At 37.8% G+C, this 25,425-nt stretch overlaps 1 protein-coding gene across 2 annotated transcripts in view; it reads left to right on the top strand.

Annotated features, from left to right (window-relative positions):
* Positions 1 to 25,425, top strand: part of VPS13D (vacuolar protein sorting 13 homolog D (S. cerevisiae)) — a 104,119-nt gene that overhangs the window by 1,060 nt on the left and 77,634 nt on the right. For both annotated transcript variants that reach the window (XM_010005122.1, XM_010005121.1), the window contains exons 2-24: positions 45 to 122; positions 357 to 547; positions 853 to 933; positions 1,843 to 1,959; positions 2,181 to 2,285; positions 2,622 to 2,792; positions 3,948 to 4,048; positions 4,680 to 4,848; positions 7,228 to 7,320; positions 7,843 to 8,053; positions 8,331 to 8,510; positions 8,940 to 9,070; positions 9,793 to 9,865; positions 10,371 to 10,541; positions 11,708 to 11,838; positions 12,690 to 12,822; positions 16,018 to 18,237; positions 18,598 to 18,749; positions 19,508 to 20,542; positions 21,286 to 21,376; positions 21,898 to 22,024; positions 22,820 to 23,000; positions 23,677 to 23,859. In XM_010005122.1, coding sequence (XP_010003424.1) covers positions 45 to 122; positions 357 to 547; positions 853 to 933; positions 1,843 to 1,959; positions 2,181 to 2,285; positions 2,622 to 2,792; positions 3,948 to 4,048; positions 4,680 to 4,848; positions 7,228 to 7,320; positions 7,843 to 8,053; positions 8,331 to 8,510; positions 8,940 to 9,070; positions 9,793 to 9,865; positions 10,371 to 10,541; positions 11,708 to 11,838; positions 12,690 to 12,822; positions 16,018 to 18,237; positions 18,598 to 18,749; positions 19,508 to 20,542; positions 21,286 to 21,376; positions 21,898 to 22,024; positions 22,820 to 23,000; positions 23,677 to 23,859 — 6,125 coding nt within the window. The remainder of the gene's footprint in view (positions 1 to 44; positions 123 to 356; positions 548 to 852; positions 934 to 1,842; positions 1,960 to 2,180; positions 2,286 to 2,621; positions 2,793 to 3,947; positions 4,049 to 4,679; positions 4,849 to 7,227; positions 7,321 to 7,842; positions 8,054 to 8,330; positions 8,511 to 8,939; positions 9,071 to 9,792; positions 9,866 to 10,370; positions 10,542 to 11,707; positions 11,839 to 12,689; positions 12,823 to 16,017; positions 18,238 to 18,597; positions 18,750 to 19,507; positions 20,543 to 21,285; positions 21,377 to 21,897; positions 22,025 to 22,819; positions 23,001 to 23,676; positions 23,860 to 25,425) is intronic.

The raw sequence follows: 25,425 nt of genomic DNA, 5'->3' as shown, positions 1-25,425 counted from the left end.
TGTAGTTTTATTTAACAGACTTGTCTTTTTCCTGCTTTGTGTAGGTGCTGTTGAATTGGAAAACTTGCCACTAAAGAAAGATGCCTTGAAGGAACTGGAATTACCATTTGAAGTAAAGGCAGGTTTGTATTTTCCTTGTGTGTGCAGCACAAATATTTATGAGCAGGAAGTATTGCCTATTTTAGAAGAAAGTTTACCTGTGAGTCAGAAGCTTGAACAAAGGAAGAAGCCTGGTTTTCAGGTTACCCAGTTCTAGTTTAGCTTGCTTCTTGCACTCCTTTTTCTCTCAGGTTTTCCAAGGGTAATAAAACAAGTTTGCACCAGAATCTGATGGCATCTCTGTTTTGTTTATCTAGGTTTCATTGGCAAAATAACACTACAGATACCTTTTTATCGCCCACATGTGGATCCATGGGTGATATCTATCTCAAAACTGCACTTAATTGGTGCACCAGAGAAAAAAGAAGATTTTGATGAGGAAAGGGAGAAGCTGCAAGAAAGAGAATACAAGAAAGCCCTTCTTCTAGCACTCGAAGAAAAATGGAAAGTGAGTCAAACTAATCTTTCATGGTGAAGAAACAGCTGTGGTAGATGGATTGTATTTAAGCCTCCTAACTAGCAGGAGAAAAAATTGCATAGGAAGCTAAGTTACAGTTTGATTCATACATGTTGTCATAGTGCAATTTCTGCCCCACCCCTGTCATGTTGGTGTCCCACGTATGTTGGAGATACTAAAACCATCCTTTTATTTTCTTTCTCCCTGGTCACAGTAATTTCAGCATCACAAAGTATGTCATTTCCTGAGCTGGTGTTAGAGTTGTGATTAATGCTTATCCCTATTTTCTCTTTTAGAAAGAACGACAACAGAAAGGGGAATCTTACTGGTACTCAGTTACTGCATCTGTGGTCACAAGAATTGTAGAAAACATCGAAGTAAGCCTTTGTATTGTGAAGCTTTTCCCACTTGTTAAGAATTGCCTGTGTCCGCTGTGCTTCACATTGTATAGTCCTCAGAAAAGAAATGTGTAAATCAAAGGTAGATGTTTGGCTGAGGAGAGTCCCGTACTGGATTGAACCTTTGTAACTTCAGTCTTAAACTAGTCCTGATGGGAATTTCTGGAAAGGGAAAATCCTCCGTCCTGCATCACCAAGGGGAAAACAAACTTTTTTTTTTGTTTGTAACAGTGGGTGGATAATTAATTTGCATGAAATCTGATGATTTTATGCATATTTGAATAAACTCAGCAAAATAATTTAATTGTTTGTGAAGCAGAAGAGTGTGATTAGTTTTTATCAAAACTTGCTTTTGCTGATATATTTGAGAAGAATGTATGTGGTGCAGGAGCTCAAGGTGAGAGTATCTATACTTTTCTCAGTCCTGGACTCTACATTCTCTGTAGTAACTTGGTTCTTTCAAAGGTTTTCCCAGTATAAAATCAGTTTGGGTCACCTTGTATTACTAGTTTGTAATTCTGCGTCATGCTGATGATTTTAATAATAAAACTAATTTGAGTCTTTTGTTGTCAAATACTGATTTGCTTTCACAATGAAGAGTAACAGTACAATAGCAAGGTGATATACACTGTCGTATAGAAGTGGCTAGTTGTTTTGGGGGAGAAGGGCAGGGACTGTAGTGGCACCTGAGGAGAAAACAGAACCAGAGAGTACAAAAACAGAAATGAGGAATAGGATTTTTATGAGGTCTAAATAACTACCAGAAACTGGTTGGAGAATAGCAGAAAATAAATACTAAATTGCTTCAGTATTATTCATGGATAGTACTGCTGTCCACTCTAGTGATGTAAACAGTTGTTTCTAGTAATGGTTTTTTTTCCTTTCTAGTTAAAAATTCAAGATGTTCATTTGAGGTTTGAAGATGGAGTCACAAATCCTTTGCAGCCATTTGCATTTGGCATATGCATCAAAAATGTATCCATGCAAAATGCAGTATTTGAACCCGTAAGTATAACTTTTTGGACAAGAACTCATGGCAGCTAAGATGTGATGCTGTGTTTTATGGGGGCTAGTCAATAGTTAATAAAATGTATGACCTTTTAATAATCCACTTCTTGTAATAAATTGATTCTGGGCATTTCATACTGTTTATTGAATATGTAGAACTAAAACCTACATGGCAAATGGTGTGTGATCTTGACATTATTCCACTTTTTCTACTTCAGGTTGAGAAGCTGATGCGGAAAAAACAGTTGGATGTTGCCGACTTCAGCATTTATTGGGATACCAGCTGCACTTTACTGGGTGACCTGCCTCCTAGTCAGCTACAGGTGCAAGAGAGAGATTTACATAAGAAAGAGATTGTTGTTGGTAGTGGTCTCCTTTCTGTACTGCAGATGTAACTGACTTAGAATTTATTTGATCTGGTGTTTTTAAGAGCACCAGAAGTTTATAGTTTCATGCTATGATGATAGGATACATGTGCAACCCAAAAAGACTGTGCTGTAAAATGTTTTGTTTCACCTTTGAAGAGAGAACATGTTTATAAGATATATTTTTCATGGACTGCCATGGTAATAAAGTGTATTCTAGTATTTGAAACCTTGGCATCCTGATGAGTATTGTACATTCATTTCTTATAGAATAAACTTGCTTGTAACCCACAGGAAGCGATGGATAAAAGTATGGAAAGTCGTAATCATAATTACATCATGGAACCTGTATGCACTTCTGCTCTTCTTAAGAGAAATTGTTCTAAGGAGCCTTTAAGGTCACGCCAGACGCCACGGCTTGAGTGTGACATTCAGCTTGAGACCATACCCTTGAAGCTTTCACAAGTAAGTACCAACCATCTTAATTTAACAGGATCTGGAACAGACAAGCAGGGTAAGTGAGGCCACCATGAACTGTGTGCTGCTCACTCTCTCGGGCTGCATTAGGTATTCAAGCTAATTAGTCTTCATGATGGCTTCGCTATTTATATGCTGTATTTGCCCTCTGCTTTATGGTCAGTTTCTAACAAAATAGCTGACTAAAGAAGATATTTCTTTACTTTTTGGTTATTGCAATGTCTGCATATTTAAGCTGGTAGTTTGACAGAGTGTATTTTTTTCCTTCCCACGTGCTGCAGATGTTTGTCTGCCAGCGCTTCTGAAGATTCTGCTGGTAAAAAGCCACCTTGAATTATCTAGTTGCTGATTCAAGCAGTGAAATACCTGTAAGGGTCACAAAACTCTGGTAGTGTTTGTAACTGCTTAAATATGAATGATGGTACCTTAAAATAATACTTTCTTAAAGATTTTGTTTTAGAGGCAACTGAAGGGATATACTAAAGAAGTTGTTTGTTTTACAACCAAACATTACAAATTCTGTGACTGCTTTACTGCAACTGATTATTGCAAAAAGACTTACATTGGTTGTTGTAGTAATAGGAGGGAGTATTGCATAGAATCCCAGACTGGTTTAGGTTGGAAGGGACCTTAAAGATCATCTAGATCCAACCCCTCTGTGTGGGCAGGGACACCTCCCACCAGCCCAGGTTGCTCCAGGCCCCATCCAACCTGCCCTTCAACACTTCCAGGGATGGGGCAGCCACAGGTTCCCTGGGCAACCTGTTCCAGTGTCTCATCACCCTCACACTAAGTAATTTCTTCCTAATGTCCCACCTAAATCTACTACAGAATGTTCAGTAGTGGCTGATATTTTGGTTCATAGTCTGACATGGAAGATTTAATTCTGTGTGTTTGTAAATAAGGAAGCCTGTAAATTGATTGTCACACATTAGCTACTGGGAAAAGATATGTGACAATGGAGAACCATATCATGAATTATGATTAGCATTAATCTTAATTCTGAAGCCATATGCAAGCCATTGATGCAGATAAGCTAAGCCTGTGGTTGTTTGGGGTTTTTTTGTTTTGTTTTTAACTCTGCTTTGCTTTGGAAAGCACTCCCAAATTGCATAATTGATCTGTGTGTTGTTTTACTAACAGATGCAATATCAGCAGATCATGGGATTTTTAAAGGAACTGGCTAGAAAGGAACGACAGCTTAAATTCAGGAAATGGAGACCAAAGGTTACAGTAGCAGAGAAGTAAGTATATCTACATATGTGGTGTTGTTTATATGACATTAAAAACTAAACTTGGGAGCCTAGAGAGAAGACAAATACAAAAAGGTAGAAGATAATAATATATTAGAGTTTCAGTTTTTACAATTGTCCTTTACTTCAGTTTTAAATAATCAGATATACTTCAAAGTTTAAATAAAATTATTTTTACCTGAGGCTTTAAATGCTTCTTACATAGAAGCATTACATAGTTTCCAAGAACTGAAAGTAAATGGGAGGTTCTGTCCCCATGTGCACACTGTGGTGTTCTGAAATATTCTTTGTGGAAAGTGCTGCTGTTAAGTTTCTTTTATTGGTAAGTAAGAAAGATGGTATCAGTTCAGACCAGAGGTCTGTGTAACTCAACATTTTTGTGTTTTTGCCTGATAGAGAACAGCTATAGTAAATCCCACTGAAATGGTGGGCACTTTGCAGAGCACTATTGTGTTCAATTTGTAGAACTAGCCCATAAATGCTGCCTCTAATACTGATGCTTGTTCTGACCAGTCACCCTCATTTTTTCACTGAACCTCTCCTGGACCTTTCACCAGTTAATCATGGACTTGGGGTTTTTTTTTGAAAATATTGGTAATACAGTAATTTTCAAATGTTCCAGCTGCCGAGAGTGGTGGATCTTTGCTCTGAATGCAAATCTTTCAGAGATCAGAGAGCAGAGACAACGTTCCACCTGGGAGTTTGCGTTGCACCGGGCCCGAGATGCAGTGTCTTACACTGACATGTATTACAGCAAGTTGAAGGGGGAGCCACTCTCCAACACAGAGCAGGTATTTAGTTTTGAGTTTTCTACAGTGTTGATGAATCATCTTACATTTCATTTGTTTCATCTTCCCAAATTTAAAATCTGTTCTAGTTTAGAAATGTCTTCAGATTTACTGCAGAACGTTTCCACTGAACCGTCTGTCTTCTGAGTTTTTAGTGCTTGAAACCTGGGCCTGTGGGAGGTGTGTGCGTGGCAGGGTTCTTGTGTTTTGTTTTGCTGTGCAAAAAGCTGGCTTTTTTTGAGCTGTAACTGGTTTTCACCAAAAATAGCATGAACTCTGATAGAATGCTCATGTCAGTCTGACAGACTTTCTTAACCCATCTTCTCTATAGACTCAAAAACTGTTTAAATATCAGAAGCAAGTCAGGTTACCCATATGGTTGAGATGTGTGGAAGGTTGTGGCTAGTTGATGGTGTGTTTGGGGGTGCTTTGTTGTTTTTTCTTGTTTTCCACTGTTGATTTTAGGATGAAGAATTTAGCAGGAAAGTGCCCCAGTAATGAACCTGTGTCCTGCTTCAGAAAGAAGAAGAAGAAAACCCTCTGGACTATAATTAGCTGCTGTTTATCTTTAGATGTATTGGGACTTTTTTATTAAATCAGTTTGGGACAGCATGTACCTCACCTGTCTTAATTACAGGTGTGAATCTATTGATTTGTAAATTGTATGTAATCCTTACTTGTGTTATTTAGTCATAAGCTGTAGGAGTTTGTGGGGAGCCGGTACCGGGGGGCTACCGGCTGTCAGGATGTTTTTGCGACTTCCCCCCCCAGTGAGGAGAGGTTTGTTAAAAAGCCCGAGCGTCCACCTCTCCCAGAGGAATGGCCACTGAGGGTTCGTTTTTAGGAGGGTAGATTAAAGTACCCTCCCACCACGCTCACAAATTGTTACTGAGACCAATGTTTAGTTTGCAATTAATCAATTTATTAAGGGACAGTACAAACTAAGGGAGCAAGGTTCAGGAGAGGTTAACTAGGTACGTATATTGGAAAAGGGATTCAAAGGCACTAAGGTTTGTGAAGGCACACTCCGAAGGAGAGGTGTAAATCAATGGAGTGAAAGGGTAGGAGTTGAGCCCAGTAAATAAAGTAAAAAGAGTGTGTATGTGTGTGTGTGTACGTGTGTTTATATTTACCCTCCTTCCTTCCGTAGCGCAGTTGTCAGAAGTGCTGGCAGGCTCGGCTGGAGATTTGCAGGGGAGCCTGCGTCCCAGTAACCGGGGTGACCCCCTCCTGCTGCTGGCAGGGCTCTGGTCCCGTGGCTTTGTGGCAGATGCAGGCTGGGCAGGCTTCTCCGGTCTGGTTCAGTCCAGGCTGGGCAGGCAGGGTCCCCGGGAGCGGGCACAGGCGCACCCCCTTCTCCACTTCTCCTCGCAGCGGAGTGGCACTCACGCAGGTTCAGGTGCTGCAGCGGGGTCTTGTCCCAGGCAGGCAGGAAACAGAGCAGGTTCTGCTCTCTTTTTATGGACCAGAGACCACTGTTCGAGAAAGTACTGTCTGAATTAGCCAATCACCATGGGCCAGGTACATATTTTGTTAGGAGCAGTTTTTAATCTATTGTTTATATTTCTGCGAGCTATCACAACCTTTGTGCTGCTTCTTTGCTCTGCACTTATCTGGTAGGGCAAGAGGCCTGTTCATTCTGTCCTTGAGTGAATCAGTGGAAAGGCATCACTCTCGCTTTGCTGACTTGAAAGGCATTCTTTGTTTAGTCTTATGTGGGGGAAAGAAGATGGACTGTTCCCCACAGAGTAGTTCAATGTACTGGACATAAAGTACCTGAGAAAGTGGGAGAGTTTTCCTTTCATATAGCTTGTGTGGTCTTCAGCAGAGCTGTGAAATGTAACAAAAGCAATACCATAGGACTAGAAAAATGTCCTTTGCTTTCTTATTCCATGATACATTGTTTGAACTTGGGTGAATCATAAGCTTCCACAAACAACTTCTTAATTTGTACAAAGAAGACAACATGTCTAAGGAACTGGATTTGAATACTACATTGTCCTAATTTACTCAAGACGGAATTATCTTTTGCTTTGGCTAAGCTAGGCATTCTGTTAAATTAGGTTATTTTCCATGGCTTAAATTTTGTGCTGCAAATCTTTCTTCTGATGCATGACAAGAGGATGTGGTTGGGGAAGGAATTTTTACCATGAGAAGTGTTAAAAAATGTATTTCACAATGCAAATAAACTTAATTTGTAATATGGGGGAATGTCGGTGTCACTGCCAGCTGTTTATGTGCTTAGGCACTTGGATACTGTCATTAATTGCCATGTTTTTTCTATGAATCTTTGACTTACTCCGTGCAAAGGTGCTTGACATGTTTGTGAACAAGATGTAATACTCTTCTAGTGCAGTTATTGTACCTTTTATCCCTTTTCAGGCAGAGATGGATCGGATAGAGGATGAGCAAACTTATGAAGAGTTGAAAATACTGTATGAGATAGTTCATGACAACTTTCATGAGCTAGCTGAGGTGAGGAACATTCTGCATACAGGGTAATGTTTGGCATCTTCAGGTGAATTATTCTGACTCGTGTTCTGTTCTGCTGGAGTGTGTTAGCTTGTGTTTGAGTATTTCCCCAGAATAAATGGCAGAAATGAGACTGTAAATGGCTTTTTAAGCACACTGCATAAAATACAGGCTAGTTCCTGTAACAGTACAATGTTGACTCTCTTTCAAGTACAGTTGCTAGAATTTAGAGCTGTGTTTTATGGTGTCAAATGATGACATCCTTGGTTTAGTGTTCCTAGACTAAGATTTAAATAATGAAACCATATGGCTTCAGATATGATTATGCAGCAGTTAACTGATTATATTTTTGTTATTTCTTTGCTGCTGCTCTCCTGTAAGGGCTAAGTATTGGTTGAAAATAGTACTGCTGGTATACTGCAGAGTGCTGAGTAAATAGTAAATGGAATAGTGATGTTTTTATATGCTTGTGATATTCTTTCACTTATCAGCAGTAATGTGTATGTACTCAATGTTCAAACCCAGAGTGTGAAAGAGCCATTTCCTGAATCCCATGGAGGTTCCCCTGCTGGAGAATCTGCACATGGAAGTGGCACTGGAATGCTGCAGTATCTTCAGTCTTGGTTTCCTGGTTGGGGAGGTTGGTATGGATATGCTCAGCAAACATATGAAGGGGAACCTTTTGAAGGGCTTCTGCCAGACACAAAGGAGCAGTGGAATCCAGAAGACATACTAGGTATGGAAATGCAGGGGGTTCTGTTTCTTTTGAAAGCTGTTGATGCTGCCATAGTTAGATACCTGGTGAGGGTGAACAGAAATGACTCTTTGGTTCTGTAGTGTTAAAAAGCTGCATGTGTCAGCTGATGCACCTAGGCGGCAGAGCCTTTCTAAACTTAGTAACTTGTTAGAGAGCAGCTGGGGAAATATTTATTTTAAAATTCAGATAAGCTTTTTTATTCTTCAGTAGCCTGCTGGAAATTTAAGGCCTTTTTGTGTGGTTTTTTTTAAATTAGGTGCAGATGAATTTTTTGATCCTGCTGCAGATGCTTCTAGCATGAATACCTTTACGAAGAGAGATCATGTTTTTGCTAAATTCAATCTACAGTTGCAGGGTGGCTCTTTCACTCTGTTGCATAAGAAGAAGAAGGTGGTACATGCTGAGGAGATTGCTTTTATGCAGCTGGAGTTTTCAGGTATGAAGTCAATGTGTGTTCTTTCTGAGAAAAGACCAGAGCTTTGTCTGCCTTCAGACCTTGCTTTGATTTTTCATTCTTTAACTTACTATACTGAAACAAACTTCGAAACGAAAATGTGAAAACAGCTTGCAGAAATTGATGTATCAAGTGAAAATAAGTTTCTTTATTCAAATCAATGAGTGATTCCAACATAGAAATCTACTTTTAGACATTGTTAGGCATGAGAGGAAGATAACTGCGTTTCACTATCATTGTAATGTATTCAAAATTCCCATGTTTAATTTCTTTCCTAGAAATAAATATATAAATATATTAACATTTCTGAAAGACTTGTTCGTTGGACAGTATTTGTTAGCTGCAAAATTTAAATAAAACCTGTGCTGTGTACTAAAAGCAATAAAAGTATTTTATGTATTTATATTCCAGGTGTCAAGATCTTAGCAGAATCCCTCCCTCGCAGAAATTCTTCCCTTCTCAAAGTTCAGCTTGGTGGTCTTTTTCTGAGGGATTTGGCAACAGAAGGGACCATATTTCCTGTTCTTGTGTTCCCAAATCCTGTAAGTGAAAAAAAGCTAAAAGTTACCATGTAGGATGCATAAATGTGTGTGAAAATAGTTATGTTCCAAAACTCAGTGCATGTTTTACTGGGTTTTCTCTCAGAAAGAGAACACAAAAGTCTTGAAGAAAAATTTCCACTTGTTGAACTTACTTTCCCCCTCCCTTTCCAAGGATCATTTGTAGAACTCTTCATTTTTTGCCTTGTATGCTTATAACTTTAAGAGAATAGTTATATGTGTTGGGAAGAAGATAGTCTGTTGAACAAAATTTTATTTTTGAAGCAATGGGCTTTGCTGCTTAATTAGTGATTTTTTCCTATAAAGCTCCTTGGTCCAAGTGAGGTTTTATTTCATGTGTTACGCTAAAAATGCACTAAAAGCTTTTACACCAAAAGCAGAAGTACAAAGCTTTTAAAAATTTTCTTCCTAATGAATTGCTGAAAAGATTTCAGAAATATCTTCTGAGCAAACAAAATTTGAATCTAATTCCATGAGAATTTCCCATGTATTTTGTACTTCCTAATTTGTAGAGAACTGTCTGAAATTTGCACTTCGGTCTGTCTGTGACTTGAGTAGATAAGTGTGAGCTTCTTGGTCATGCTTGATTCTTGTGTTTGGCTACATCAGGGAAAAAATGCACATAATAATTTAAGACTTCTAGGCTTCTCAAGTGGCTTGGTGGATTTTATTTTAATCATGTTTTTCTTTGGAATTCTTGTCAGCAAAAAGAGGTTGGCTGCATGTCTTTCTTTGGACTCCAGAGTTTGTCATCAGAAATGACTAATCAGCACACTGGTAAAGATTTCATTTATGTTTGATGATAACAAGCATATGAGATAATTCCTACAAGACAGAAATTTCAAAGCTGAGTGCCTAGAGTTTGAGTGCATGCAAATGTTTGTTGTAAACAGTAGAGATAAAATCACAGAACCTTTGCTCAGACAGAAGGATGTGAGCAAGGTGACTTTGGAGAAAGTGAGTAAGAAAAAATGTGTTTTAAGACAGTAGGAGTTGCACTTGCTTTTTGTCTTGGTTTGAGAAAAAAAAATGTTAGGATTTGAACATTAGAATCCCAGTTCTGAAAATGTTTTTGTATGTACAAATATGATGAAGTCTGTTGAGTGTAAAAGTTGATAATATTACTTGCTTTCTGTTACTAAAGAATTTTTGAGCAGGTACTACTTTGCTAGTAGTATCAATTAAAAATTATTAAATTTCTTGGGGTTTGTTTTTTGCTTTTGTCCATTTGTTAGTTTTGTTTTCTTTTACAACTACTTTTTGTAACTCATCTGCTATTCAGTTGCAGATCCTGATGCCCCAGTGTTTGAGATGCTTTATGAAAGAAATCCAATCCACAGCAATTTTGAGAGGCGCCTGGAAGTCAGTACCAGACCTCTAAATATTATTTACAATCCACAAGCCATTAAGAAAGTAGCTGACTTCTTCTACAAGGGAAGGGTTCATACCTCAGGTTAACCTTTAATGTGTTTTTTTGGTGGGATGGAGGGTTTTGGGGTTTATATCTATTTTTTACACTTTTATCTCTTTTTTTTGTTGTTGTTTTTAAAAATATAAAGCACTAATCAAAGAATCCCCACTTTAAATTCAAATTGGGCAATACTCTAGAGTCTTCTCTGGGTGATTTTTTTGTTATTTCTTTGTCTAATTGAATCAATTGATTTTGCTTGGGCAGACTCCTTGAACATTAACATTAACATTTCAAGTTGCTGCTCTACCACATGGTGGATGTTCACGCTGCCTGAATTGAAATTCATAAATAAGGAGGCCTATTTCTGTAATCTCTCCTTCAAATTGATGGAAAACAGGAGGCTTTTTGGGAGGACAGTTAAAAAGCACAATATTTTCTATAGTAAAGATACAGGGGAAATTGTTCTAATTCCTGCAGTATGACTTCTGGAGGTTAAATTGAGTCTGACCTTGGCTACAGTTGCTTGAGGTACCTTGTTTTTTAGATGCTGAACCATACTGGTTCCCTAAGCTTCTACGGTCAGCAAATTGTAGGGGTCTACTACCTGAACCTGTAACATTATAAAGTGCATTCCTTTTCAATTTTAGTTATTGAAGTTAGTTTCTGAGGAGGTGAGAGGTCAGAATAAGTATGTTCTTAAAGTACCAATTAATTTCTGTTGATTTTGGCAAATACCAGAAGATTTTCGTTATCTAGTATAATGATGTGGATGATACCTTTTCTCAGAAGATGAGAATATTCCATAACTTTTAGAAGTCAAGTTGAAAACAAACCAACAACCCAACCAAAAAAAGACTGCCTACACATTCCAGAAACTTCTGAATGTTTAGTCAGAATTTCCTCTCTTGCTATGCTTATCACCCCTCAGATTTAGTAACTCAGATTGAAGGTCTGTCGAATAAAGACCAGAAAAAGGTTTGGAAAGGTTTTTATTGGTGGGATTGTTTTGTGCTTAGACACTTTCTTTTTTCCTTTTTTTCTGTAAACCAGCCTCATGTGTACAGCCAGTGGCTTTCAGCTGCTGCTTTCCTATATTTTACTGCTAAAATTTTAAAAAGATCTTCTCTTTTGTTATCTTTTCTTTTTTTTCCTGATTCAAGAACAGATGAACAAAATGATACCTAGTCAGTTTTGTGTTCCTTGTGCAGGTTTTGGCTACCAATCTGAGCTAGAGGCAAGAGTAGCTGAAGCTGCCAGGAGACAGTACAACAAGCTGAAAATGCAAACAAAAGCTGAAATCCGGCAAACTATTGATCGGTTGCTAGTAGGAGACTTCATTGTAAGTTTTTGCCCCCAAAATGTTTATGTAGGATTTTTTTGCTCTATGTTTTAGGATTTGAAGCTCTGAAGAGTGGGGTTTTTTTGTTGTTAATTTGTGTGGTGTTTTTAAGAAAGTGGGAATTCTGCATGTGTTATTCTAGTACTCCTTTTGAAGTCAAACAATCCATTTTTGTGCTGTGGATCTGTTGTGATTAATGAGATGACTTCTTGCCAACTTACTGGCTCCAGCTTGCATTGCAGCTCTGTTATCTCAAAATTATTATATTTTTGTGTAATTTATTTAAATAATATTTTCTAAATGAAAAAATTATTCCACCTTTGTGTGGTTTTCCTTAAATTTTAGTTTTCAAGTAATATTAGTATATATATGTGTCATTAATACCTGACTTTGGAGTTGGCTATATTCATACAAGATATTTTTTCATACTGTTTTCATGGAAATGAAAAAATACTTGTTCTGAGAAAGAAATGGTTTGATATTTAATACAACACAACCTAGTGCATGTTGTGTTTATGGGTAGCCTTGACAAAGATTTATCCCATCTAATGTCATGGAAAAGGTAGATGCCTTCTCTTGGCTATGCAGACTGGTCCAGTCTCCTCAGCTCTGAGATGGGGAGTCCTTGCATCCATCTCAGCACAGGGTGTTTCACCTGCTGAAAATATCTATTCATTGGCTGTAACTGTGGTTTAACAAGCTACCAAACTTCAGGATGGCTGGTTTGTGAAGGTTAACTCTTCAGGTGAAAAAGGGGCTAACTAGATTGATTTGACAGGTTGAGGGTTTTTTGTGTGTGTGAAAGGAAGCTATTTCTTGTGAGTTACTACTTCTTTCTTCTTAACTTTCAGGAAAACAGCAAAAGCTGGACCGTGTGCCTTGATATTTCTGCCCCTCAGGTGATCTTTCCTGATGATTTCAAATTTGTGGATCCAGTGTTAGTTGTTGTAGATCTGGGAAGAATATTACTTACCAATTCTCAAGGTATGATCTAGAATTATTGCAGCTTTCCTTTTTTCACCTTCTCCTAGAAGCTCTTTTGTCTATATAGAAAATAGAGAGGTCTTAAGATCATTTCCCCACTATATGCAGAGTTTTACCTTATAATTTTGCTATTGTCAATAACATTTTAATGAAGATTGATACATTTTTTAAAATAATGGAGGGAGTGTGTTTTTTTGTTGTTGTTTTGTTGGGATTTGGAGTTGTTTTGGGATTATATTCTAAATTAAAGACTTCCCTGTGATATCTTGCACTTCTTGAGGGCTGTGAACAGATGGGAAGCTGATGCGTCAGGCACTTTACCATAGATAGGAATGTTGCTTGGAGTGGTATGAGTTTTAGCTGTTAGCAATGCCAGTGTGCTTTGAGTAAGCCATCCAATTTTGGAGTCACGTGGCTCTCTGTTCTTAGCACAGGTGTCCATAGCTAGCAGAGTAAAAGTGAAAGGGAAATTGGTGTCCTTTGCATCAAAAGTAAAGGTCCTCGCTTCCAAAATTGTTGCTTCTTTCCTGTTCCACTAGGAAAACAATGCAGAAAAATTAAAAAGAAAGTACAGTGGAACTTGTAAATAAAATTAGACCTACTTAAAATCTCGCTGAGCTGTATGGTGTGTGAGGGTATGTTAAAAAGGATTGGAAGAGATCTATGTCATGTAAATTTCCTTCATAAAAAGTACAACTGTAGGATGATCTGTTCTGTGGTGCAGTGGGAAGTTGAGCTGTGAAATGTTTTGTCTCTGCATGTCTTTGAATAATTTAATCTTTTCTAGTACCAACTAATCTCTGCAAGGTTTTAGCAGCTTTCTTTTAGTAAATTTTGTCTTAGGGTAACCTAGAAAAAGTACACAAATTGTTTATGCAAGATTCATTTGTATTTTCATGTGAAATAGAGGCGTCGGGCTGTTTAGAGTAGCTTAAGCTTAAAAAAAAAAAGGTCAAGTACAGGACAGTTTTGCTTACTGGCTCCAGCTTGCATTGCAGCTCTGTTATCTCAAAATTATTATATTTTTGTGTAATTTATTTAAATAATATTTTCTAAATGAAAAAATTATTCCACCTTTGTGTGGTTTTCCTTAAATTTTAGTTTTCAAGTAATATTAGTATATATATGTGTCATTAATACCTGACTTTGGAGTTGGCTATATTCATACAAGATATTTTTTCATACTGTTTTCATGGAAATGAAAAAATACTTGTTCTGAGAAAGAAATGGTTTGATATTTAATACAACACAACCTAGTGCATGTTGTGTTTATGGGTAGCCTTGACAAAGATTTATCCCATCTAATGTCATGGAAAAGGTAGATGCCTTCTCTTGGCTATGCAGACTGGTCCAGTCTCCTCAGCTCTGAGATGGGGAGTCCTTGCATCCATCTCAGCACAGGGTGTTTCACCTGCTGAAAATATCTATTCATTGGCTGTAACTGTGGTTTAACAAGCTACCAAACTTCAGGATGGCTGGTTTGTGAAGGTTAACTCTTCAGGTGAAAAAGGGGCTAACTAGATTGATTTGACAGGTTGAGGGTTTTTTGTGTGTGTGAAAGGAAGCTATTTCTTGTGAGTTACTACTTCTTTCTTCTTAACTTTCAGGAAAACAGCAAAAGCTGGACTGTGTGCCTTGATATTTCTGCCCCTCAGGTGATCTTTCCTGATGATTTCAAATTTGTGGATCCAGTGTTAGTTGTTGTAGATCTGGGAAGAATATTACTTACCAATTCTCAAGGTATGATCTAGAATTATTGCAGCTTTCCTTTTTTCACCTTCTCCTAGAAGCTCTTTTGTGTATATAGAAAAGAGAGGTCTTAAGATTATTTCCTCACTATATGCAGAGTTTTACATTATAATTTTGCTATTGTCAATAACATTTTAATGAAGATTGATACATTTTTTAAAATAATGGAGGGAGTGTGTTTTTTTGTTGTTGTTTTGTTGGGATTTGGAGTTGTTTTGGGATTATATTCTAAATTAAAGACTTCCCTGTGATATCTTGCACTTCTTGAGGGCTGTGAACAGATGGGAAGCTGATGCGTCAGGCACTTTACCATAGATAGGAATGTTGCTTGGAGTGGTATGAGTTTTAGCTGTTAGCAATGCCAGTGTGCTTTGAGTAAGCCATCCAATTTTGGAGTCACGTGGCTCTCTGTTCTTAGCACAGGTGTCCATAGCTAGCAGAATAAAAGTGAAAGGGAAATTGGCGTCCTTTGCATCAAAAGTAAAGGTCCTCGCTTCCGAAATTGTTGCTTCTTTCCTGTTCCACTAGGAAAACAATGCAGAAAAATTAAAAAGAAAGTACAGTGGAACTTGTAAATAAAATTAGACCTACTTAAAATCTCGCTGAGCTGTATGGTGTGTGAGGGTATGTTAAAAAGGATTGGAAGAGATCAATGTCATGTAAATTTCCTTCATAAAAAGTACAACTGTAGGATGATCTGTTCTGTGGTGCAGTGGGAAGTTGAGCTGTGAAATGTTTTGTCTCTGCATGTCTTTGAATAATTTAATCTTTTCTAGTACCAACTAATCTCTGCAAGGTTTTAGCAGCTTTCTTTTAGTAAATTTTGTCTTAGGGTAACCTAGAAAAAGTACACAAATTGTTTATGCAAGATTCATTTGTATTTTCATGTGAAATAGAGGCGTCGGGCTGTTAGAGTAGCTTAAGCTTAAAAAAAAAAAGGTCAAGTACAGGACAGTTTTGGGGGTGTTCCTGCTTTGTAGAGTAGAAAAAATAATTGTTTATGTTGAAGTGAAGGGTAGTATTAGGCAACAGAGTTAACTGGACAAAAGCTTCTGATTATAAATATATGGTAGTTAAGTAGCTCTTACCTTCCAGTTGGTTTTGAGGACTTTAGGTTTGAAAGAATTGCATAGGGAAAGTAATGCATTCCCTTTTTAAAACAACTTAATTACAAGTAAATCTCATCGTAATAGTAAGTGGGTTAAAAAAGTGAAACAATAGTGTCTTCAAATAGATTTTGTACTGCATTGGTACTGACATCTGCATGCATGTAAAAAGTAGTACATTCTTGTTGAGGAAAAAAGTGACAGTGAGAAGAGGCAAGGAGAGTTCTGGATATGTTTTGTGTTTAAAAAATATGTCAGGCAGGGTGATCAGGTAATGATGAGAAATGATGATACTTCTGTTCATTTGTTTGCTTACTGATTATTTTTTTTTAATCCACAGAAGAATCTAAAAGGAGTGCAGATACTTTTTCTTCAGATATCAATGAATTGAGTGATGAGGAATATAAAACACCGCTTGCAACTCCTCCCAATACTCCACCACCAGCATCTAACACTAATAGTGGCATCAAAATGTCTGAAATTACTGGAGTAGAAATAACTGAAGAACAGCTGCAAGCACACTTAATGAGTAAAAAAATGTATGAGAGATACACACTTTCATTTATGGACCTTCAGATCATGGTGGGCCGAGTGAAAGACAACTGGAAGCACGTTCAGGATAGTGATGTGGGTCCAACTCATGTGGTAGAAAAATTCAATGTTCACCTGCAGTTGGAGCGCAGACTGATCTACACGTCTGACCCAAAATACCCAGGAGCTGTCTTGTCTGGCAACCTGCCAGACTTGAAAATTCACATCAACGAAGACAAAATACTGGCTCTGAAGAACTGCTGTACACAGCTGAGTAAATCTGAAACTAAGTCTTCTGATGCCCTACATTTAGGGAAGGACAAGATTTTTGCAGAGGTTGACCAGCTTGGCAGTTTGCATGATTCTGTCATGAATCTAACACAGAGTGTTGTCATGCTAGAGCAGCATACCAGGGAAGTTCTTGTGGAATCTCAGCTGCTTTTGGCTGAATTCAAAGTGAACTGTATGCAGTTGGGTGTTGAAAGCAATGGGCGCTACATCTCTGTGCTTAAGGTTTTTGGTACTGATGCCCATTTTGTGAAAAGGCCCTATGATGCAGAAGTGTCCCTGACCGTTCATGGCCTGTTACTAGTTGATACTATGCAAACATATGGAACAGATTTTGATCTTTTGATGGCTTCTCATAAGAATCTGAGTTTTGATGTGCCAACAGGAAGTCTTCGAGACAGCAGGGCTCAGTCCCCAGTGTCTGGACCATATGATGCACATCCCCTTAATGCAGCTAGTTTGGCAGAGAGAAGCATTCCAGCCTCAAATACTTCATCTGGTAACAATGGAAAAGATCAGGAGTCCCTGATAAAATTAGAGTATCAGTTTGTCAGTGCAGAATGCCCATCAATGAATTTGGATAGCAGTCTGCAGGTGATCTCTCTGCAGGTGAACAACCTGGATATCATCCTTAATCCAGAGACTATTGTTGAACTGATTGGGTTTCTCCAGAAATCTTTCCCAAAGGAGAAGGAAGATTCTAGTCCCCAGCCTTTAATAACTGACTTGGAAAGAGATTGGAGGGAACAGGAAACCTTCCAGTCTACTTATGTACAGAACACAGAGGTAGCAGTTGATATTCACTGGTTAAATATACTCCTTCTCAGGACAGTTGGCATGACCAATGGAGAAAAATATGGCAGAAAAATTGCAACAGCCAGTATTGGTGGCACCAAAGTCAATGTCTCCATGTGTGGTAAATTTGATGTAAATGGCTCTCTTGGGTGCCTCCACCTTATGGACCTAACACAAGATAGTGTTAAGAATCAGTATGTTGTCAGCATAGGGAACACAGGAAGGTATGAAAATCTCATGGGGGATGTAGATTACTTTGAATCTCTATTCTTCAGGCTTGATGATGGAGGTGGCCTTCCAGATGCTTTAAGTTTTACTTTCACAGAAAAATCAAAAGAGGAGTGTTCTCTCAACCTCAAAATGGCCTCCTTACACTACAACCACTCAGCTAAATTTTTGAAAGAACTGACTTTGTCAATGGATGAACTGGAAGAGAATTTCCGCAGCATGCTGAAAAGTGCAGCTTCCAAAGTTACTACAGTCTTGGCAACTAAAACTGCTGAATACAGTGAAATGGTTTCTCTGTTTGATACACCACCACGATCAAGAGATGTTGCCAACTCAGAAGATAATGAAGGCTATGAATTTGGATCACAACCTCTGAAAACTGAAACCATTAAGCTTATATTAAATATAAACATTGAATCACCTATTGTCTCAATACCTCGAAAGCCTGGTAGCTCTGAACTGCTTGTAGGGCATCTAGGACAAATATCTATTCAGAATTTTGTACCAGGAGAAGATGAATCTAAAAATGATAGACTGCAAGTTGAAATCAAAGACATTAAAATGTATTCTTTAAATAGCAGTCAATTTACGAGCAAGAAGGAGCCTGCAAGTGCAATATCTCATGGCCTGCATTCTTCAGGTCCTGCAAGTATTAATAGTCAGGAAGAATCCCAGTTTACTCGTCATGACTTCTTTGAATCATTACATAAAGGTCATGGTATGTTAATTGGAGGACTCTTAATTGTTTAATATGAGTAATAGATGATACTAAAAATGTGTATTGACTATAAGTCTGACTGTGTATTCTGTCTCACCCATCATTCTAAAATAGACTGCTCAATTTTAATTACAGTGGAGAAGTTGTTTTATTTATATCAATTTTTAGTCTCTTAATCAAAAACTGAACAGTGCCTTTCATGCAGAAATTTAACAAACCATTGCTGGATGTGCATATTTTAGTGTTAGTAAGGGCTTCTAAGCAAGTTAAATAGCTACTACCTTATCTCTGATGTACAGTCTTTGTAAGATAATCAGTTCACTTAGTATTATGTTGTTTCCATCTCACTTTCATTAACAGCTTTTCACATTCTGAATGACACTACCATCCAGTTTAAATTGGAGAAGATACCACTAGAGAGAGAATTGGATTTAACTTTTCCTCTGAATAATGAAGACCTTGGAATATCAAGCATTATGAAGATTGAAGGGAAATTTGTGAACCCTCTTCAGGTACAGTGATGTAATATTTTCACTATCAATATAAAAGTATTTCCCTATGCAGAAGATAAGTTTTTTTCAGGCAAATATCTTAAAGTTTAACATGTTGGCAGTTTAGAAATCTGATCTTATGCATGTGGTTAGAAGAGACAGTCTTATGTCATAATAACAATGACCAAAATTTAATCTTGTCCTGCAGCATTCTAGGCAGCTTTATGAATTAGTGTAACTTCTGTTTACCCTGAACACCTGTCACAGAAGGAAAAATGAAAGTGTCGCTGTCCAAATATGTTGATTTGCAGTTTTGGTAGGAGCTAAGAATTGAAATGCCGGTGTCTTAAAGTCCTTGGAGGAGCAGAGGTTTTAAATAGAGGAAACTGAAACTTCTAAAGCTAACAAAACAAGCAATGATGGCTGAGTAGAATTTTTTTTTTCCATATGCTACTGTATAATCTCAGAATGGTAAAGTAAGGCTACTTTATATGGTGAATTATTTTTACTGACTCTCTGTGGAACTTTTAGCCTAGGAATGCAAGGTATCCTACTCCAGGGTTCTATCCTGTATGTTTCCAGATTGTGTCATCTTACAGAGCTAATACAAGAGAATTATTTTGCTTCAACTTTGTTCTGGATTATTTTTTATCTGTGGACAAACTTTTGTCTGGTTTGAAATTCCACAGTCTTCCCACTTGTGAGTTTTAAAATGTATGTACTGATTTCATTCATAGAGAGCTGTAATGTGATGATTATTTCTTTTTTCTACATTGTAGGTGGTGTTAGCAAAACATGTGTATGAGCAAGTCCTTCAAACTCTGGATAATTTAATTTACAGTGAAGACCTGAACAAATTTCCATCCACTTCTGTATCTTCAACTTGTCCTAGTTCTCCTTCAGCATCACTTCATAGTACAGGCACAGAATTCTCAAGTGAACGGAAGGAAAATGGCTTGTTCAGCCATTCTAATTTTAATTCTGTTCCAAACAAGTCATTAACTAGCAGAGAAACAAAAGCTTTTACTCAGATTCAAGCAAACTTTCATATCTCAGAGCTCCAGGTTCAGTTAAGTGGTGATCTTACCCTTGGTGCACAAGGACTTGTCAGCCTTAAGTTTCAGGATTTTGATGTTGAATTTGCTAAAGATCATCCTCAGACTTTGTCTATTCAGATTGCCTTGCGTTCCCTGCTCATGGAAGATCTTCTGGAAAAAAACCCAGACTCCATGTATAAAAATCTCATGGTGTCCCGTGGAGCACCCAAGCCATCCAGTTTAGCACATAAGGAGTATCTTTCACAGTCCTGTCCCTCAGTATCCAATGTAGAGTATCCAGATATGCCGCGTTCCCTGCCTTCCCATATGGAAGAAGCAACTAATGTCTTTCAGCTATACCAAAGACCAGTTTGTGCCTCCCGTAAGAAGCAAAAAGAAGATGCTGATTCTGAGTATCCTCTGACTCCACCTCCTTCTCCAACAGCAGGCAGATCCAGGTTGCCCTGTGGAAAAAGTAACTTTGATGATTCCTTAGTTCATATCAATATATTTCTGGTGGATAGGAAACATCCTGAATTTTCTTCTCGCTACAACAAAATTAACCGTAGTGTAGATGTTGATTTTAATTGTCTAGATGTCTTAATAACTTTGCAAACTTGGGTAGTGATACTGGATTTCTTTGGGATTGGATCCACTGCTGATAACCATGCTATGAAGTTGCAACCTGAAGATACTCCACAGACAATCAAATCAGAAATAAACACCTTGTCAGCTTCTGAAGCGCAAGAGCCTGTAAACACTAAGCTGGATCTGAAGGTACACTTGAGATGCAAAATAGTAATCAGATTGTCATAAAACATCTGCTTTATAGTAACTTAAGGTGGCATTTAAATAAAATGTTTTATAGGTGTAATTTTTTTAAACTGCAGAAGTTACTGAAAAGCAAAACATTGGCAAAATGATTGGTTCTGTTGCTCTGTGACCCTTCTTAGCCACGTGTGTGGTACTTGAAGGGACACTGAGTAGGGTGTTCGTCCAGTGGAGCTCTCATAGGTGGAGTTCTATCACCCAGCCCCACCCAGATCTCTTATGTGATAAGGTTGCTTCGCTATTAAAGACACGACATACGGCACTCTTCTGTTCTAAGTACTATAGAGTTTATTTTTTAAAAGTATACACTTTTATAAATATATATGCATATATATCTGTACATATGTATGTATAAACATGTATTTTTTTTAAAACGGTGTATATATAGATACAGTCCTTGCATAGAGTTCTTGCAGTCTCTAACAAATGACAAGTCTTGAAAGTGAAAAGGACAAAGATAACAATGCCAGTATTTATTCATGATCTGATAATTCTGAGTTGCTTGGGAGACCTGTTAAATGTGCAAACAAGGAAGTAAAGAGATTGCTTTCCTTCAGTGTCTTCTAGTCAGATAACTCGTTTGCCATTTATGTGTTACAGTACAATTATCTTAAAAAAAAAAATGACAAGACATTCCAGCTGTGAAGTCATGTTGTTTAATAACAAGCTGTTCCTTTTTGTTTGACCAGGTGCATTCTTTATCATTAGTACTGAATAAGAAAACTAGTGAGCTTGCTAAAGCCAGTGTGTCAAAACTTGCAGCTCACTTGGAAGTGATTGGTGAGTAGATTGCAGGCCTAAGGTTGTGTGCAGTTCAAAACAAAGGGAGGTGTGCACTGCAGTGGTATTTTGATTGCTTTTATTTTTGTGCTCACTGGGGGTTTTTTGTGTTTGTTGCCTGGACAAGATGCATATTCTCTTCCCACTGCTTTTTCAGGGTTGATTTTAAATCCTTGCATCCCTCCCAGTTGTCAAACCCTTGATTGTTTTAACTGAGATTGGTAGGATTTTAATACTTCACTTTCACAGAGCAGAACAATAGTGTATATGACTGTTTGAGAGAAGAAGTTTTCACAAATCAAAGTGGTGTGATCACATTATGTATGTGAAGCGTAGAGTTATGTTTGGGTTAATATCATCTTTGTAGCAGAAGATGTGATTTTCTTTGAACGTGAAGTTCGATGTTTAATAGAAAGTGATTTCTTGAATTACTTGTGAATTTATTCTACTAGCAGGAACTTTTGAGTTTTAGTTATCTGTTTGTGTTTGAGGTTCCTAATTGTCTGTCTTTTGTTTTGCAGAGGGAGATCTAGCCCTGCAAGGAAGTATTGGAAGTCTATCCTTAAGTGATCTTACATCTCATGGAGAATTTTACAGAGAACGTTTCACTACAAGTGGTGAAGAAGCACTCATTTTTCAAGTCTTTAAGTATGAATTGAAAATCCTTGTTACTCAGTATTAGCACCACTAACTTCCCCATTCTACTCCCCTCAAAAAAACAAACCAAAAACCAAACAACCCCCAAAAATGCAAACCCACAGCTGTCAGGTCTGCATGATTCTGCTTTGGAAATTTTTCATTCATTTCCCTCTAAAGCTGTTCTTGAAAGAATTTAGGTGTTAGATTGTTTCTAGATAAGATAGGAGTTGTTTTTTAAAAGGTGGAAGTAGTTTCACCTACTACTAGTTTCACCTGAGGAAACAGATTTTTCCATTGCTCATTAATTTTGGAATTAAGGATTTGCTTTTGTCATAGTGTGTACTCTTTGTGTTAAGTACTAGTTCCATGGTTTTCCACCCCCTCTGCCACCTACTAGAATTAATCAGATTAGAAATTATCCAAGTAAAGCTATAGAATTAATTTAAAATGTAACAGCACACAGATTCAGAGTTGAATCTATGTATTATCATGCAGTAGAGAACTTATCTTATAAGCTACTGCTCAGATGTATAAAATCACGAAAGATGTGGAGATTGGAGGTAATTCCAAATGTAGAATTTTCCTGTTTGCTCAACTAAAACTCAATAGCACTCAAATGTGTATAATTTAGAAATAATTAATATAAAACCAGTTTTTCACATCTGTAATTGAAATAGTTTTACTTACATACTGTGAACATGAGTTAAATCCTCTATAATGCTATTTTGAATGCAAACAAAATCAATAGCACTATTTGTAAAATGTAGCTAAGAAGCTAAATTTTGTTTTCAACCTTTACATTAGGTATGGGAGGCCAGATCCTTTGCTCCAGAGGGAGTGTGATATTCGTGTCACTCTACGAATGGCATCTGTTCAGTATGTGCACACTCAGCGTTTCCAGGCAGAGGTGGTGTCTTTCATCCAACATTTTACTCAGCTTCAGGATGTCTTGGGTCGCCAAAGAGCAGCCATTGAAGGACAAACAGTATGTCTGGGGATTTTTCTGTGTTTTTGTGTGGTTTTTTTCACAAAACCTTGTCCAACCTAGCCTTAAAAACCTCCTGTTGATGGGGCATCAACAACCTCCCTGGGCAACCCATTCCAGTTCCTCACCACCCTTATAGTGAAGAATTTCTTCCTAATATCTCACGTAAATCTCCCCTCTCTCAGTTTAAAACCATTACCCCTTGTCCTATCACTATCTTCTCTGATGAAAAGTCCCTACCCAGCTTTCCTGGAGCCCCTTCAAGCACTGCTCTAAGGTCTCCCTGGAGCCTTTTCTTCTCCAGGCTGAGCAGCCCAACTCTCTCAGCCTGTCTTCATAGCAGAGCTGCTCTCCAGCCCTTTGATCGTCTTGGTGGCTCTTCTCTGAACCCTTTCCAACAGGTCTATATCTTTCTTGTGCTGAGGACAGCAGAACTGTGTGCCACCAGAACTGCCAGGGGTGTGTGCTGTCTGCACCACAGCCCTTTTTTAAGCCTTTGTTCCCTGCCTAAAACAAGAGTTTTAGTTATTTTTTTTCATAGTATAAAATTTTACCACCTTTTAATTTTATATATCAAGGAATAGTATTCCTGAAGCCAGTACTAATCAGTGTGGAATAATCACCCACTGCCTGTATTTTTTTTTAAATGTTTTTAATGAATTTTTTCTCTTCCCAGGTAAGAGATAAAGCACAGAGAGCTTCTCGAGTTCTTCTTGATATTGAGGCTGGTGCTCCTGTTCTGCTTATACCTGAAAGCTCAAAATCTAATAGTCTTATTGTAGCTAATCTTGGAAAACTGAAAGTCAAGAACAGATTCCTGTTTGCAGGCATGCCGGGTACTTTTTCATTAAAGAACAAGGTAAGAACATAACTCCTTAATTTAACAGCTTGTGGGTTTTCTAGTTCTGCATTTTATTTCTATATCAAATGGTAAATGATTCTTAGGTTTTGGGTTATATACGCACTTCATAGTGCTAATAGAGAAACCCCCCATGCCAGTGTACTGGGTCATCTTCTGGATCTGGGCTGCTCTCGTTATACCCAGCTGCTCCCTGCTGGGCCTGCACCTGGGCTAGTTTTTGGAGACACTTTGGGGTGGAGGGGAGACAGTTGTGTGGAATTAGCCAGAAATGCCCTTACTAGGAAGCAGGACCCAGCTGGGTTCTCACCTGCACCTGGGAGCATAACCGGGTTTCAGCTAACTGATCTGCAGCTGCTTCAGTTCTTCAAACAAATTTCAACAGTGTGAGCAGCAGAATAGATGTATGTGTGGTCTGAGACTTGCTGGAACATACTGGAGAGCAGAATTGGGTTTAATAATTTATTTTTTTTCTGCTCTTACTGAAACTGAGTGTGTGTAGTTCCTTTCATTAGGTGAAACCTACTGAAAGTCTTGCGGTGAATGCTTCAACCTAAGGGCAAGGAAAAGGTAGTGTTGCTGTTGAGAGATGCAGCCACAAAATTTGGGGAAAGGAAAATCCATCTTGGATGGCTTTCTATATCTGATCTATGGAACAAAAGGGGAACTTGTTTTGGAAGCCCCATAATCCCATTTTAAAGGGGGGCAGACATTCTGTGGACTTAATTGCTACAGTAGTTTTGTGTCCTGTTACCTCCATCTGATTTACTTACTTATTTAAAGACCAGTGTCTTCATTGTAAGGTAATGCTGGACTGTAAGACTGAGTTGTCTTCTGTAGTGTGCTGATGTATGTAAAGGTTTGTAAGTGATAGATTCCTAATGGAATGTTAGAAGTTAAAAGAAAGGTGTGTTTTATTTCAACTTTAAAATACAGTGTCATGTAGCACTGCAGATGATTTAGGGATTTGAAATGGAATCAGATGGAGTTTTGGGGGTTTGTTTTCATTTTTTTCCCTGTCCTGTGTTTATTTTTGAGGATCTGATTTTACAAGGCAATGCATACAAGGATCCAGTTTTATTTGAGGTATTTCATGCCTTTATAGAAGTGTTCAGGTGCTCCTCATTCATCAAAATTTTTTTCTTGCAGAATTTAGCACTTTAAAAGTTGCTTTGTATGTTTAAAATTATATTTCTGTTCTAAAGGCTTTGCTGAGTTCTGTAAGAATTAGATTTAAATTTGTTGTGGTGTGCTCTTTATGCATGTCTGAGGAGCTATTAATTTGGATTTATTGCATAAATTCTTAGATTTATAGGTGATGTGATGATTTTTCTTTGCATGTACTTTGCAGTCTTGTCTTTATGAAGTTAAATGTTAATGTGTTCAAATTTTTAATCCTAAAATCCTTGCTCAGGACCACAATAATTTTTTTCAGTGAATAAAAATTAAAAACCACATAAGGCAAGTAAGATTAATAAAATGAAAAGGGAATGTTTTAAGGTTAAAGGCTGTATGGTGACATCAGAAGATGGATAAAGAAAGAAGAAATGAAAGCACCACTACTGC

The sequence above is a fragment of the Chaetura pelagica genome, unplaced genomic scaffold (genome assembly GCF_000747805.2).
Source record: "Chaetura pelagica isolate M959 unplaced genomic scaffold, ChaPel_1.0 scaffold159, whole genome shotgun sequence".
NCBI lineage: Eukaryota > Metazoa > Chordata > Aves > Apodiformes > Apodidae > Chaetura > Chaetura pelagica.
This window is presented reverse-complemented; position numbering and strand designations above follow the sequence as displayed.